This window comes from Hirundo rustica, chromosome 5, assembly GCF_015227805.2.
Source record: "Hirundo rustica isolate bHirRus1 chromosome 5, bHirRus1.pri.v3, whole genome shotgun sequence".
Classification (NCBI taxonomy): Eukaryota; Metazoa; Chordata; class Aves; order Passeriformes; family Hirundinidae; genus Hirundo; species Hirundo rustica.
The window spans coordinates 28973912-28986996 of record NC_053454.1 but is presented as its reverse complement, the minus strand read 5'-3'; the positions used below and the strand labels follow the sequence as shown (position 1 = coordinate 28986996).

At 33.5% G+C, this 13085-nt stretch overlaps 1 protein-coding gene across 5 annotated transcripts in view; it reads right to left on the bottom strand.

Annotated features, from left to right (window-relative positions):
* The window catches only part of TUSC3 (tumor suppressor candidate 3), a 106053-nt gene that overhangs the window by 32388 nt on the left and 60580 nt on the right, over positions 1-13085 (bottom strand). Inside the window, exon 7 of one of the 5 annotated variants that reach the window (XM_058420637.1) lies at positions 9024-9121. The exons of the other annotated variants lie outside the window; for them this stretch is intronic. Within the exon in view, the coding sequence (XP_058276620.1) occupies positions 9104-9121 (18 nt within the window). The 3' untranslated portion in view covers positions 9024-9103. Of the gene's footprint in view, positions 1-9023; positions 9122-13085 lie in introns of those variants that run through there. 5 annotated transcript variants of the gene reach the window in all.

Sequence of the window (13085 nt, the reverse complement as noted above, 5' to 3'; positions counted from 1 at the left end):
AACAAACAAAACAAAGAAGCCAAAAAACCCCAAACAAAACAACAAAAACCCCCAAGCTGGGATAATACAGCTAAACTTAAAAAGGATAGTAATTTCATTTATGACCCCTTCAATAGTAAAGCCACAGTTTCTGTTTTGTGTCAGGATTAAGTTACATGGAGCTGTACTCTATGTCCTGGAGAATAAAGCATAGGCTCAATGTAAAGATGTGTTTGCAAGAAAACCTTTTATGCGGCGACTTTTTTGTATGAAAATTTTGTAAGCATAAGTAGTCTTGTTGAAGATATGCTATTAAGAGAAATGTATCAAGTTACAAACCCCCTAACTAGTAAGGCCTCTTGTCAATGTTCCCCTTTTGATCATTCCAAACCAAAGATCGCCTTAAAGGAGTTAACCCTAATTCCTGGCCTCTCTCTTGCTCTCCTCTCTTTTCTATTTCTTTCTAATCTCTCTACCTCCCATTTTACTGGTAAATAAAATTCCTATTATTGACTTTGGCATATGGTGCCATTTGCACGTTAATTCTGGTAGAGGCACCTCTCAACAACTGCATGCTAACAGCTTGTTATCTTCTTCCCAGTATATCTAATTTGCTTTGTTTTTGCTAATTAACACTTCAGATCATAAAGCAACAATTATTTGGAGAAAATAACTAAAAAAATGCAGGAAAACATTTATTTTACCTAAATAAAAAGGGTCAAAACCAAATTCCTAAGAAGTTTTGCTGCACTTGATTTTAAAATTTCTATCAGTATCCTAGAATAAGCTTTTATTAACTGGAACTGTACAGCTGAGTTATTATAAATAAAAGTTCAGTGTTGCCCAGAACAATTTTTTGCATGGCATATTAGGTCTAGTTAGCAAATGGGAAGAAGTACTGCTGACATAACATAGCAACTGAGTAAAACGAAGCCTTTAGTAGGACAAATTGAGAACACAGGAATCGCTTCATGTTTCGAATACAAATTTTGAAAGCAAGCACACCTGACAAATAGGAATTTATTTCACAATAACATACTCTTTGAATCCATAATTTATGAAGGCAGATATAAGAGTCACTTATTTAAAGTCATTGCTTAATGCACTGGCAGATGCTTGCTAATTATTAGAATAAAGTGTGAGAACCTTTTTTTCAAATATGTGCATGCCATTAAGCATGTAGTACTTCAGCAACTATCGCATTTGTGATGATGTCTTTTATGAAGTTTTCTTTATGATGTCAAGCAATCACTGAATGTAACGTAAACACTAGTAACTAAAAATGTCATGATACAAACTCTCAGACCTATTTGCTGTATTATCCTTAGCAAGTATTCCACCCTGAAATTAATACAAATCAAATACTGCTGTCAGCAAGACAAGCTGCATTTCAAGTTTCTTCCATTTGCTGTTGCAAGAAAAACACTCAGTCAAGCACTACAGAGTTCCAAGATGGCAAAAAGCAACATAAGTTTTACAGACATTCAGAATTATCATTACATTCAAGCTTATACTGAAAAAATTTAAATGCTAGCTTTACTAAAAAAGCAATATTAATACACTAATACATAGAAGAGGAGAAAAAACCACATTTGAACAGTGAATATCCATGTATTTGGGACAAGGAAAACTAAGAATTATTTAATGTGGAATAAAAAAATCTCTTAAGATATTTTAAGGGCTTGTTCATGTTAGACTTTGATACTTGGATTACAGTTTGCAAGGAAGTTAAGGATATTACAAGTACTTCATTGTGAAATTGCAGTATGCTTCCAGCTCAGAAAGGTGAAAATAAGCTTAGTCACATTCTACAAATATCAGAGTCAGAGTTATTTACTGTTCAATTACTGTGCCTCAATTCATAAAATAACAAAGTTGTACTTTTCAACACAATAAATCTTTTGGAATAAATAAACAGATGACTGTGAACAAGTAAGTTTTCAGGCCAAAGGCAAAGATTATATAACGAATTTCATTAACAAAGACTGAAATGCAAAGCAGTAGTTTGAGACCAAAAACAATACCTCATGATAAATTATTCTCTTTCTTTGCAGTAAGAGAAGGTACTTGGCTTCAATAGATCATGGCTTGAAGTAAGAACTACTAATCCAGACAAAATTGTTGAAAACCAAAATATATAAGATGGCTCATTTATAAGAACAGCATATTAATTAACCAGAAAAAGGCAAAATACTGATGTCAAAAAAAAGGTTTCAACAGACACCTCTTTAGTTTACACAAGGTATGAAGCTCTAGTTAAAACAGCTCAAGGTGACTTTGACCTAAGCACATTCCCAATCCCATATATTTGTAAGAAGAGCAAAGAAGTTTCTTTGTACCTGAAATAATTTGGATGAAATAAAGATTCAAAAGAAGTCAATAAGCACTTTGCTATTGATTTCAATGAGCCAATATTTCATTCTGATGGTTTATTGCTGATAGAATTTCAGAACATTAATATTTAGAAAGATATATAATATCGAGTAAGCCACTTAATTGCATAGAACAAACTATAAAGTAAAACCATTTACTCTCTATTAAAGAATTTCAATATAACATTTATTTCTACATAACATTTAGCTGCAGAAGGCTAAACTGGCTGCCACAAAAAAAAGAAAAAAAAAATCAAGCTTTCAATATAGAAGAATAGGTTCTGCAAATAACCTTAGGCAAGAGATTCAGCAGCCACATTTTTGGTGGTTAGAAATGCCTCTCACAAGTCCCTTCTAAATTGACCTGGAGATTAATTATTTATTGAACCAAAATATGACTTACACTGAGTGACTGAAGAAGAAAAAACATGTAAGAGAAGTTTAGTGACATTCTGTTAATGTTCCACATTCAATCTGGTATCATGCAGCAGTTGAAGTTTCTCTGAGGTGAGGTTTTTTACTCTGCTTGTAGGAGAATTCTATGAGAATGCCTTTTTTTTTTTTCCTTAACACGAGTGAATATAACTTGCTTACTCCAAAAGTCAACTAACAGATGGAGCTCTGACTTTTATGGCAGTGTCCACCTCAACAAGCGAACAGTGATACCTAGAAGCTTCTGTATGTAATGCCCATACACACCCTTCTCAAAGATTATGAAGGGAAGGTCTGATCACACATCAGGAAGCAAACAGTCACAGTTCTCTAAGTACTACTACTAACTCTCAACTCCTGCTAGTAGGAGGCAAGTTTCTGCCAATTCCATCTAAGCATCTTTTACATGTCCTAAAACTCCTTCAAGTGGTATGGAATGTCACATCTGCCTTGATAAAGTACTCCAAAATATAAGCTATTTTCAGCACTAGAAAAGTACATCTTTATGTCTTTCCTTGAGCTGTTTAAGAGCCCCGATTGGTGAACATCTCTTCTGCTTTTAAGAATCTGTCTCCAGTGATCTATATTCCCTCTAAAGTTAATCTTAACAGCTGGCATGCATTACAACTGCATGTATTAGCATGACCGTGTATTGCTCCCTACCAGTTCACATCTCTCCTTCCTCTTTAGACCTTGCTAACTCCAAAGAACGTGAATTAGTATATACACGATGTAAATGATTTAGGATGTCCTTTAAAGTAGGTAAGCTGGCTAACAAAGAGCTAAAAGCAGCTTCAAATATGGGTCCCAATTGCTTAGCTATCTTAAAGACACAGTAACTTTTTGAAAGTTAGTCTGTGATACCATAAGTAAAACATTACCATTAAGCCTGTGCTGCTGTCAGAGGACATTGACTAAAACTTCTTTCATTCCCTATGTACCTGGAACTTTGAAGACAGTCTTTCACACTTCAGAAGCTTCCTCAAAGAATACTGTTCCTTATCATTATATGAACTAAATAATTGAAAGAAAAGTTGGATGGCAAATGAAGTATTTTTCATCTCATGTTTGCATTTTCATTTCTTTCACTTGTCCTTACTTTATTTTTACATTTTGGAACCTTCTAGAACTACAAAATCTACTAAGATTCAATTGGTTAATGTATGAAGAGAAATATGAAAATACATATTTGAAAATAGTACCAGTTTAGGCATAGGGTTTCAGCATTATATATTTTTATCTTTTTTAGTGCAATTAACCACTCCATCAGGAACAGGAAAACTGAAAAAGAATGCACTTAACCACTGCTTCAACCATTTTTGCTTTCCTGAAGGCAGCTAGATTGGCAGGAGAAGAGATAAGGTAACTAAGAACAACAAAGCAAAAATAACCCCAAATTTAGCCTCATTCTGTAAGATGAATACTATAGCCCAACCTTTCATGTAGCATAAAATATGTATTATCAACCATGTACCTTGCTAAAACCAGTAATACTCCAACAGAAGTTTCCAGCTTGCAAAGTTCTTAGCACAACATCCAAAGTTGATCTAAAGGCCATTGTATGAAATAATTTGCAATCTTATTGTCAAAAACAACTTGTTTGTTATCAGCCTCTGGAGTGATGCTAACAGGGAAAACAGACAACTTTATAAGATTTTGGATACACAGAAAACCGAACTATCTTCAGTAACAAAAATTCCAACCATCACAAAATATGGTCAATTTTGTGACACTAACAAGGTCTAGATTTCAGCAGAGCCACAATTCTGCCACCACAGAATTCTGCAGGCACTTAACATATTTGCTGATTTTTTTATTTTCTAAGAATAACTTACTAGATCTTAAGTTATTTTCATACACTTGAAATATTTGAGATTGCCGGTAAAACCGTAAGTCCTGTCAATCTTTTTTATTTGCTAACGTATACATCAGATCAGAATTTCATTTAAGTAAAATAAAAATATTGCTTCAGAATATCCAAATGCAATAATTATTTGTAAGACTACCTATATCTTTTAGTAGAGGTAACACATCATTCTTGTAGAAATTCTCAAATAATAAGGAAGCATTGCTAACAATGACCAATGACCCAATGGAAATGAAAAGATGGTCTTCAAAGCGCTCTACAGTCCATCAACAGGGGTTAACCCTTGATTAATTTCAGTGTCAATACTAACAATATTGAAGTGGGCCACCTGAAGGTTTATCACAATTTTACTACCATGCAAATACTTTTGAATGCACTGATATTTTGTGCATTAGCTAGCCCATAGAAAAATAAATAAAATATTTAAGAATTAAAAGTAACAAGCCCATGAAGAGCTGCTCAAACCAATTCTCAAGGACAGGGCTTGAATGTCTAATAATAATAATAAAAAAAAATCCTACAATGGTAATCACAAGTAGCATGTAATAATATATAAATATTACACAACATACTAGTTTTTAGTCTGTATTTCACATTCCAGAGCTAAACTTTGAAGTTCCAACTGTTTGGTAATTCAACACACGGCAGAAACAAACACATATTTAATGTCAATTTACTAAAGACGAGGTTAGAAGTGTGTCTGAAAATTACTTTTTTTCCCCCAGAAATGCTCATAAAAATCTCTGAAAGACACCAGAGTGTTATTTCGTACTGTATCAGTGCTGACAGAAACATTCAGAATTTATTTTACCAGTCTGACATATTTATCATTACATTTATATCAAAACTGTATTAAAAAGTGAATTTCAGTACATCCAATGAGAAATTGGCTACACTACAAAAGCACTGATAATAGTGTTATCTCTTCTGTTCCAGCAAATATAACCTCAAAGAGGAAGCTTCCCTCTATTGACAATTCAAAGCCTTCTTGAGTATTCACATTATGACTCTGACACTTGCATGACTGATAAGAGACAAAGTCAGAAAAAGTTTGAAGGTCATTCTTTTGTCTCCCTTGAAACCAGTATTTTTAATATCATCTAGCAAGCCTTTTCTGGGAAACTCTTTGGAAATGCACTCTTTTTGGGTAGATATTAAAATGCAACTACTGCACGATGGAAAGTATTCTATTCACTTCTTTTTTTAACTTGCCATATTAAAATTAAAACTTCAGGAATAATAGAACTGACCTTTAAAATTAAAAGAAGCAGCATTGTGATTAGGAAATAAACCTATACAAACAAAATATTTTCTAGTTATGTTAAAAGATTAGAATTTTAAAATGTTATGTCTAGGATCTAAGTAGCAACTTGAATATGTATTTTCACTCAAATTTCGAAAGAGTTTTAGAGAATTATAAAAATATTAAAGGACTGAAATTTGTGTTGGAAAGCCAGAGGAAACAGGATAAAAAAATATTTCTATGGTGTGACCTGTTAAATAGAGAAAATTGCATTCACAGCATGTTTAAAAAGCAAATTATCCTCACAGTATATTAAAAATGAATAAATGAGAAAGGGGCCAGAGTTCAACCATTGTAACACTTCAAAAAAATGACAGATAATCCACACTGAAATGCTTTTACATACAAAGGACACAACATATTTTTAAATTATTATCACATATAAAGAGCATTTAAGTTAGTTTTATAGTTGCTCAGTTGAGAAATTAAATTTGATAATAAAACAAAAAATTTATCAAACCTGTTTCTAAAAAACCTAAAGTAAGTCAAGATGTTAAATAGAAATATTGATTAAAATTATTGTAAATTTGAGTTAGCTATTAATTACACATAGATACCCTCCCAATTCCCCACCATATAATTTAGACTCTCTTCTCAACACCAAAATGACTTTACAAATTTGGAACAAGGAAGTTTAGCCCTTGGTATACTCATTTAATTTTGGTAATTTCCTCATTTCCAGCATTAAGAATATCTTAAATGGCAGTATTGGACAAGACCAGATAGTATTTACTAAGTCCTTATGACACTGATTGTAGTGTTCTCTGTCTATAAACTAATAAAACATCAATAATAGACCTACTCTGAATTTTCTTTTTTCCAATGACTCTGGTATTTAGCCACACAGAAAACTATGGAAAAATTACTACTTTCATACATGTAAGAGGGATTACTCTGGTTAATATGAACTATGGATTTTTTTTCCCCCCCTTTGGAATGTTTTTTAGAACACTTACTATTAAAAAAAAAAAAAATCATAAACCAAAGTCTTCTTTCATTCCATCGACCCATATTAGAAATGTGAGAAACTGGTAAATGAAGACACTTTCTCTTTTTAAATAGTACTGCTACTTTTATATTATGTAGAGTATTTTGCCACACAAAGTGGCTCCAAGACCTGTAAACACAAAGGAGATTATTTCATGCTTTTGTTTACTGCTCAGAAGCTAGACTTGCAAGACCGCCAGTAAAGAACTCGTTAATTTGCACTATACCTAAAGTTAAAGCACCGCAGCCTTTAACAGCTTAGGATTTAATATTAATGATAGACTTCTATGGTGAACAGTTAAAAATGCCTCTTTTTGCAGTACAAACATATATAGAAGAACTACAGTCTATTTAAAATAAATATGAAAGTTTGATTCTCTGAGTGCTGAATACTGAGAGTAGGTGATGCCATAAAATCTGCTCCTCAACCCACTTTTCTAGATCATGTTAGCTTGACACAAGATGCCTTTAAAATCTTTAAAGAGCAGATCAATCACAGTGTTATGAACAAACAAATTCTCATAAGATGGGCTATAAGGCTGCAATGGTTTTTTAAGTGACAGACAGACGTGTGTGCATCTAAAGGCTAGTGCAAAACAAAAATAATTCCTAGTTGTAAAGCTTGTGCAAAGCCTACACCTTCTGTGAACTTGCATCTCAACAGTGTGGACAAAGTTAGAATGCTGACCAGAAATTAGGGGAGAAGTTAAATTATGTTCTCCTCATACTCCAAAAATAAGGACAAAGCAGTTCAAAAACAGTAATTCCCTTACAAACATTTTGGTGACTTTTGAGGAACACTGCTTGCCACTTACATAGCAAGGCAATTGACTTAGATGTCTGCTTCTAAATATAAGCATTGATAATGCAACAGTCATGTAAGCGTTCTTGAGCAAGATCTAATTGGAACTCTATTGGAGTGAGATTTAATCGGAATATAAATCAAACTTTTCACACAATAGTTCAGAATAGAATCCCAATAGATTAGCTTGAATGTGTCCTTTGGACATAACAGAAAAGCAGAAAACTTTAATACTAAAGCTGTATGGTATTTCTGATAACATGAGCTTTGTAGAATCTGTAAAATAGTTTTCAGATTTCCAGGATACTTCACAGGGACTACTGAGAAGACAAGAGTATATATGCATACATTCAAATTTATTTATAATTACAATCAGTCCAACAACAGAAGCACACCAACCAATGAACATTAGATAAAGAAATTATTAATCTGAGAAATGCAAAAAAGCCAAGAAATTAGGTTCTTAATTTATTGAAAGATTCTCATTGTTTGTTCTAAAGCTAGAAAAGAATTGCTTTCTGCTACTCAAGCATTATTGTGCCAAAAGAAAAATGAATACACACATGTTCCTCCTTGATTTTCACAGTTGCTTTGAATAGGTCTACTGTTATAAAAGTCACGAACACCACCAACTCCTCCTCTGCTCCAACCAAAGACAAACACAGTTGAACCCAACAGTCAAGTCCTGGCCTTTACCAGAGCACCTACTTTCACATTCTGTTCATGTGTATAACCCTGCCAAGTAACAGCTCATTCTATTTTAATTTTAGTATAGGAATAGGTTTTGCCTATCTGAGCACACCTGCCAAAGTCAGAACTGATTCCTCAGCTACCAGGGTTCAGACTCTGTTTAATTTTAATGTAGTTTAGATGCCAGGAAGTGAGGGGAAAAGAAAGGCAACTACCAAGAACGGGACTCTTAAGTCTCAAACTCAATGGAACAACTAAGAGTAGTTGCAGGATCATTAACCTTGAGAATATTTATAATGCTTCAAAAGAATATGTAAGGAAAATAATGAAAGCAGGTATGGGTGTCTATCCCTGACTATAACATATATCTACATGATTTGTGTGGCAACATCTATAAATAAAAATATCTTAAAAGTCTTATGACTGATTAAAAGAACAGAAAAATAAAAAACATAAACTACCACTTAATACGCAGGAACTCAGAAATATTTAGTATCTGATAGGTGAGGTATATAGTACCACCCTACTTGCCTTTGAAAGCACAGAAAAACAGATCGTATGTACAATAAAACCTATTAGTGTTTTTACCTTTTAATTTAGTCCTTATGTCTTCTACTGTATCTTCCTTCAGGAACAGTCAGTTAACATGAAAGGTTACCCAAAGAAAGGAATTAATGCTGGCACCAGAGCTAGACAAAAAGAATGTCAGAATAATTTTTGTTTCCATGAAAACATACAAAAAGTATTTTGTATTTAATAAAATATCTAGTAGCAAATAATTATTGCCTTACAGAAAAAAAAAAAATAAACCAACCCAAAAGGTCCTTATGTTCAATTAAAAAAAAAAAAAAAAGGGCAATAAAAAGGTAACTTTCTGAACCAGTGATTATGGGAGAATGAGTCCATGAAGGACTACCTGAAGTATGCTGCTTCATTTACGTAACACACTCAAATGCATGTTGCTTCTCCTGACACAGTTTACAGGCATAGGAGAAGCGATCTGTTACATTGAAATGACAGTACTAGAGCTAACTAGCAAAGCTACATGGAAAGGTAAGAGCTCACCACCATAAAAACACACCAGCTCTAGAAGGCTCCGCAGGATGGAAAATATTTTGAGACATTCCTAGTAGTTCACAAGAATTCCCAACTACTGAAGTTTTACTTCAGGAAAAATAACATTTGCATCCTTGTACTATAGAGTATGCTTCTACCGAGAATAGATAAGATTCACAAAATAATCCATCAAGAGTGAAAGAGTGAAAGACTGTGTTGCACAAAATGGAAAATATGTTCATTTCCTCTCCTCCACCTTCACCAGTCTCCAAGCTGTAGGATTTTAGAAGAAAATTATTTAATAGGTACAAGAAGAACATCTCCATGGCTCTACTAAGAGAACAGTATCTATAAAAAGAAAAATCTCAGACTTCTCCAGGCATAATATTCTCTTGTTTTCAGTGTGGATGTTGTAGTGATATCAGTGTCACTTAAGCAAAAGTATGCCGTCAGAGACTCTGAAAAGCCGTACCACTGATTTAAGTCCAAATTTTATTAAAGTCAATGTTAAATTCTAATTAAGAACTAAATCAGCTTTCCTGAAGAGGATTTGAAAGGACAAGAAAAATTTACTTTGTTCCTGATGGAAATTAAAAACCAGATAAAAATAAATTAAAAGGTAAAATTAAAACAATTCAGTGGATGGTTGAATAGTGGAATTGGTTGGGAAATATCTAACCATAGAGACATTCAAAATTTTCTTAGACAAAGCCCTGAGCAACCTTTAAGCAAGCAGCTGAATGACGCAATCTTCAAAGTCACGTTCTAGTTAAAATTAGTATATGGTGAGAGCCTTATCTATTAAACATCTCCACAACCAGTAAGGTCCAGGAAGACAGAAAAAACTAGGTTCCTGCCTGGCATTTTAGCTGGGTTTATAAAAATGGCTCTTGTTCTATTAGTAGCAGAAGAACATGAACCAGTTATTCCCATGTGCTATTCTGGCTTTCTCCCTTAAAGTATATTTTACTGTATTGCATTATTGTTCTATCTTCAGATACCTCAAAAACTCATGTATTTGAAGCCTCCCTGATTTCTGACATAAGAGCTCTCCTGCAGAAAATAGTTCTTCCAAATGAAAGTAAATGGCTTCTAGGAGCCCACTTATTCATCGCAAAAGGAAGGCAAAGATTGGGGGCAAGGGGTGTTTATTGAGGTAGTTGGAAGTGGTATTAGTCTATTCAAATTTCTGTTGTTACAAGAAACAAAATCTTGTAGGTTTTTTTAATTTTTATTTTATTGAATGTTATCATGATAAGACTACTTACTGCGTGATTACTTGTCTGACATCTGGGTTTACTTCACGAGAACATGTTCCATCTTTACTCAGACAAAATAACAGCAATAGAACAGCACTATGTGAACTTCTACAGCATGTATGTGTCCAGAACTGACCACTTAAGAACAAAGAGGTTCTAATTCTTCATCTCAGCAACACTTCTGCCCTGACCATCTTCCCACCTCTTCTCACAATAAAAAAAAGTACCTAATATCACGTAGTATTTCCCTTTTCTAATGTCAAGGTAGAAATGCAGCTTATACAGAATGCCAGATACAATCACCCTTGCAATCTCAAAAGCCTTACACTGCCAATAGGTAACTTTTTGACTAAATCATGTCAGAAGCTTAATTTAAAAGCTTTAGAAACCGTTTACTTCTTGTAGGTTCTGAACAGACTCATTGCTTTGATAACCACAGGAAAGCTATTTCATTAAAAACAGTCAAAAAGGAATGTACTACTCATTTCAATCCAGTGTACCATTATAAGTAATTTGCTATGCCAGTAAAATATTAAAATGTATTTTCAACAGTACTATGGCTGTGATTAGTGACAACAGATGCACCAAAACACTGCTGAGGTAAAAGCCAGGCAATCTGGATACCTTATGTTATGTACTGACAATAACCTGTATGAACCTTCTTTTAATCTAAAAGGGTGACAAACATAGCAATGTAAAGTGACTTTTGTATGTATTGCACTGCTACCATCTGACTTCAGAAAAGTTAGGCATTACAAAGACAGTCTTGGCAAACTGTACCTCAAATATACTTCCAGATACACTGAAGGCCAAAAGACAATGAATTTACTGTGACTTACTGAGCTTGTAAAGGTGAGTTGTTCTTTAAAAATTTTTCAAGAACCAATTCCATATATTTTAATAATATTTCTATCAGAAACAACAGAAGAATTAAACTTGGTAAGTGACATTTTACCCTGCTTAGCAGTAGAGGACTAGTGCAAATTAAGAATCCCAATATTCGTAGCATAAATTTTTCAGAGTACCTTTGTTTTGTATTGACAAATGAAAAAATTACATCAGCACTGAAATATATTTTCCATTTAACTTCAGAGATTACTACATAACTGTATCAGCAAGAAAAGTGAGTAAAGATCAGTTATAACACTACAAAAGGTAAGTAGGGGGAAAAAAACCTAGGATTAATAAGCTCTACAGTTAAACAAATATTTATATTTAATGCAATATTAAAAGGTGTTCAATCTAAAAAGGTCTTTTAATACACAAACTGCTTCCTAAGGACACAACTTGTGAAGGAATTGTAACAACCTTTTAAATATAAGACAATAAAAAAATCCAATTAATATAGTGGCAAGTAGTACCATTGTCCATTTCACAAAGCATCAATTTATGCAGGAAAACCACCTAATATCTGAAAATAAAATACCGTATTTTCCTCTTCACACAAACTTTTCTAACTTCTAATGGTTTCTTTTAAGAGAAGGAAAGAAAATTATGAGCATTGGAAACCACGTTAATTAAGCATTTTAGATCAAGCTTGGCCTTTTTCCTGTTCTTATTTAGAGCAAACTTCCAACCATTTTAAAGATGTAATCTTGAGCATATTGCACAACAAAAATTGTTATATTTGTATGCTCTCCTAACCATTGCTGCTATTTGTTTAAAAGCTGATGAAAATCTAGTGAGAATTCTTTGCTATTAGGTCAATTAAATAGCAGCAGAACTACCTCTACAGAAGGCTCAAACCCATGTAATTGCTTTCTCCATTTCTTCTTCTCTCACCACCAGCTCTATACAGATCAAGCTCTGAATAAAAATCAGAAGTCTCAAAGACTTTACACATAGACACCAACAGAATGTTTAATTACCACTCGGTCCCAGCAAAACAGGTTCAGATTTTAGCGTAACACAGACAGTAAGGGCACAATCCTAGCAAAATTGCTTGGCAAAAGATGGAGAAATTCTAGAAATGCCAAGATAGAAGACTGGCACAGTTTCATAAACTGAAACCAGAACTGAAATAGCAAACAATGTCACTGTGTGATTCAGCTTTCTACATAAAAATTGATGCTGTTCCATGTGGACCCAAATCCTGAAATTAGTTGATAGCAGTAGGAAATAAAGGAACTACCTACAACAACACAGACCATCAGCTTTATAGAACAGACACAGAAGTATAGAAATACAAAAATATGGTTTCAAAGCTTCAAAGTCATGCAGTTAAAGTAGCTTAGGTAATCATAAACACAATGCGAAAGTCTAAAGTTTTAAGAACTGGTGATGTTATGTGCATAAGATACAGGCAAGAGTTAGTAGTATTGTCTAGGCAAAGGAAACA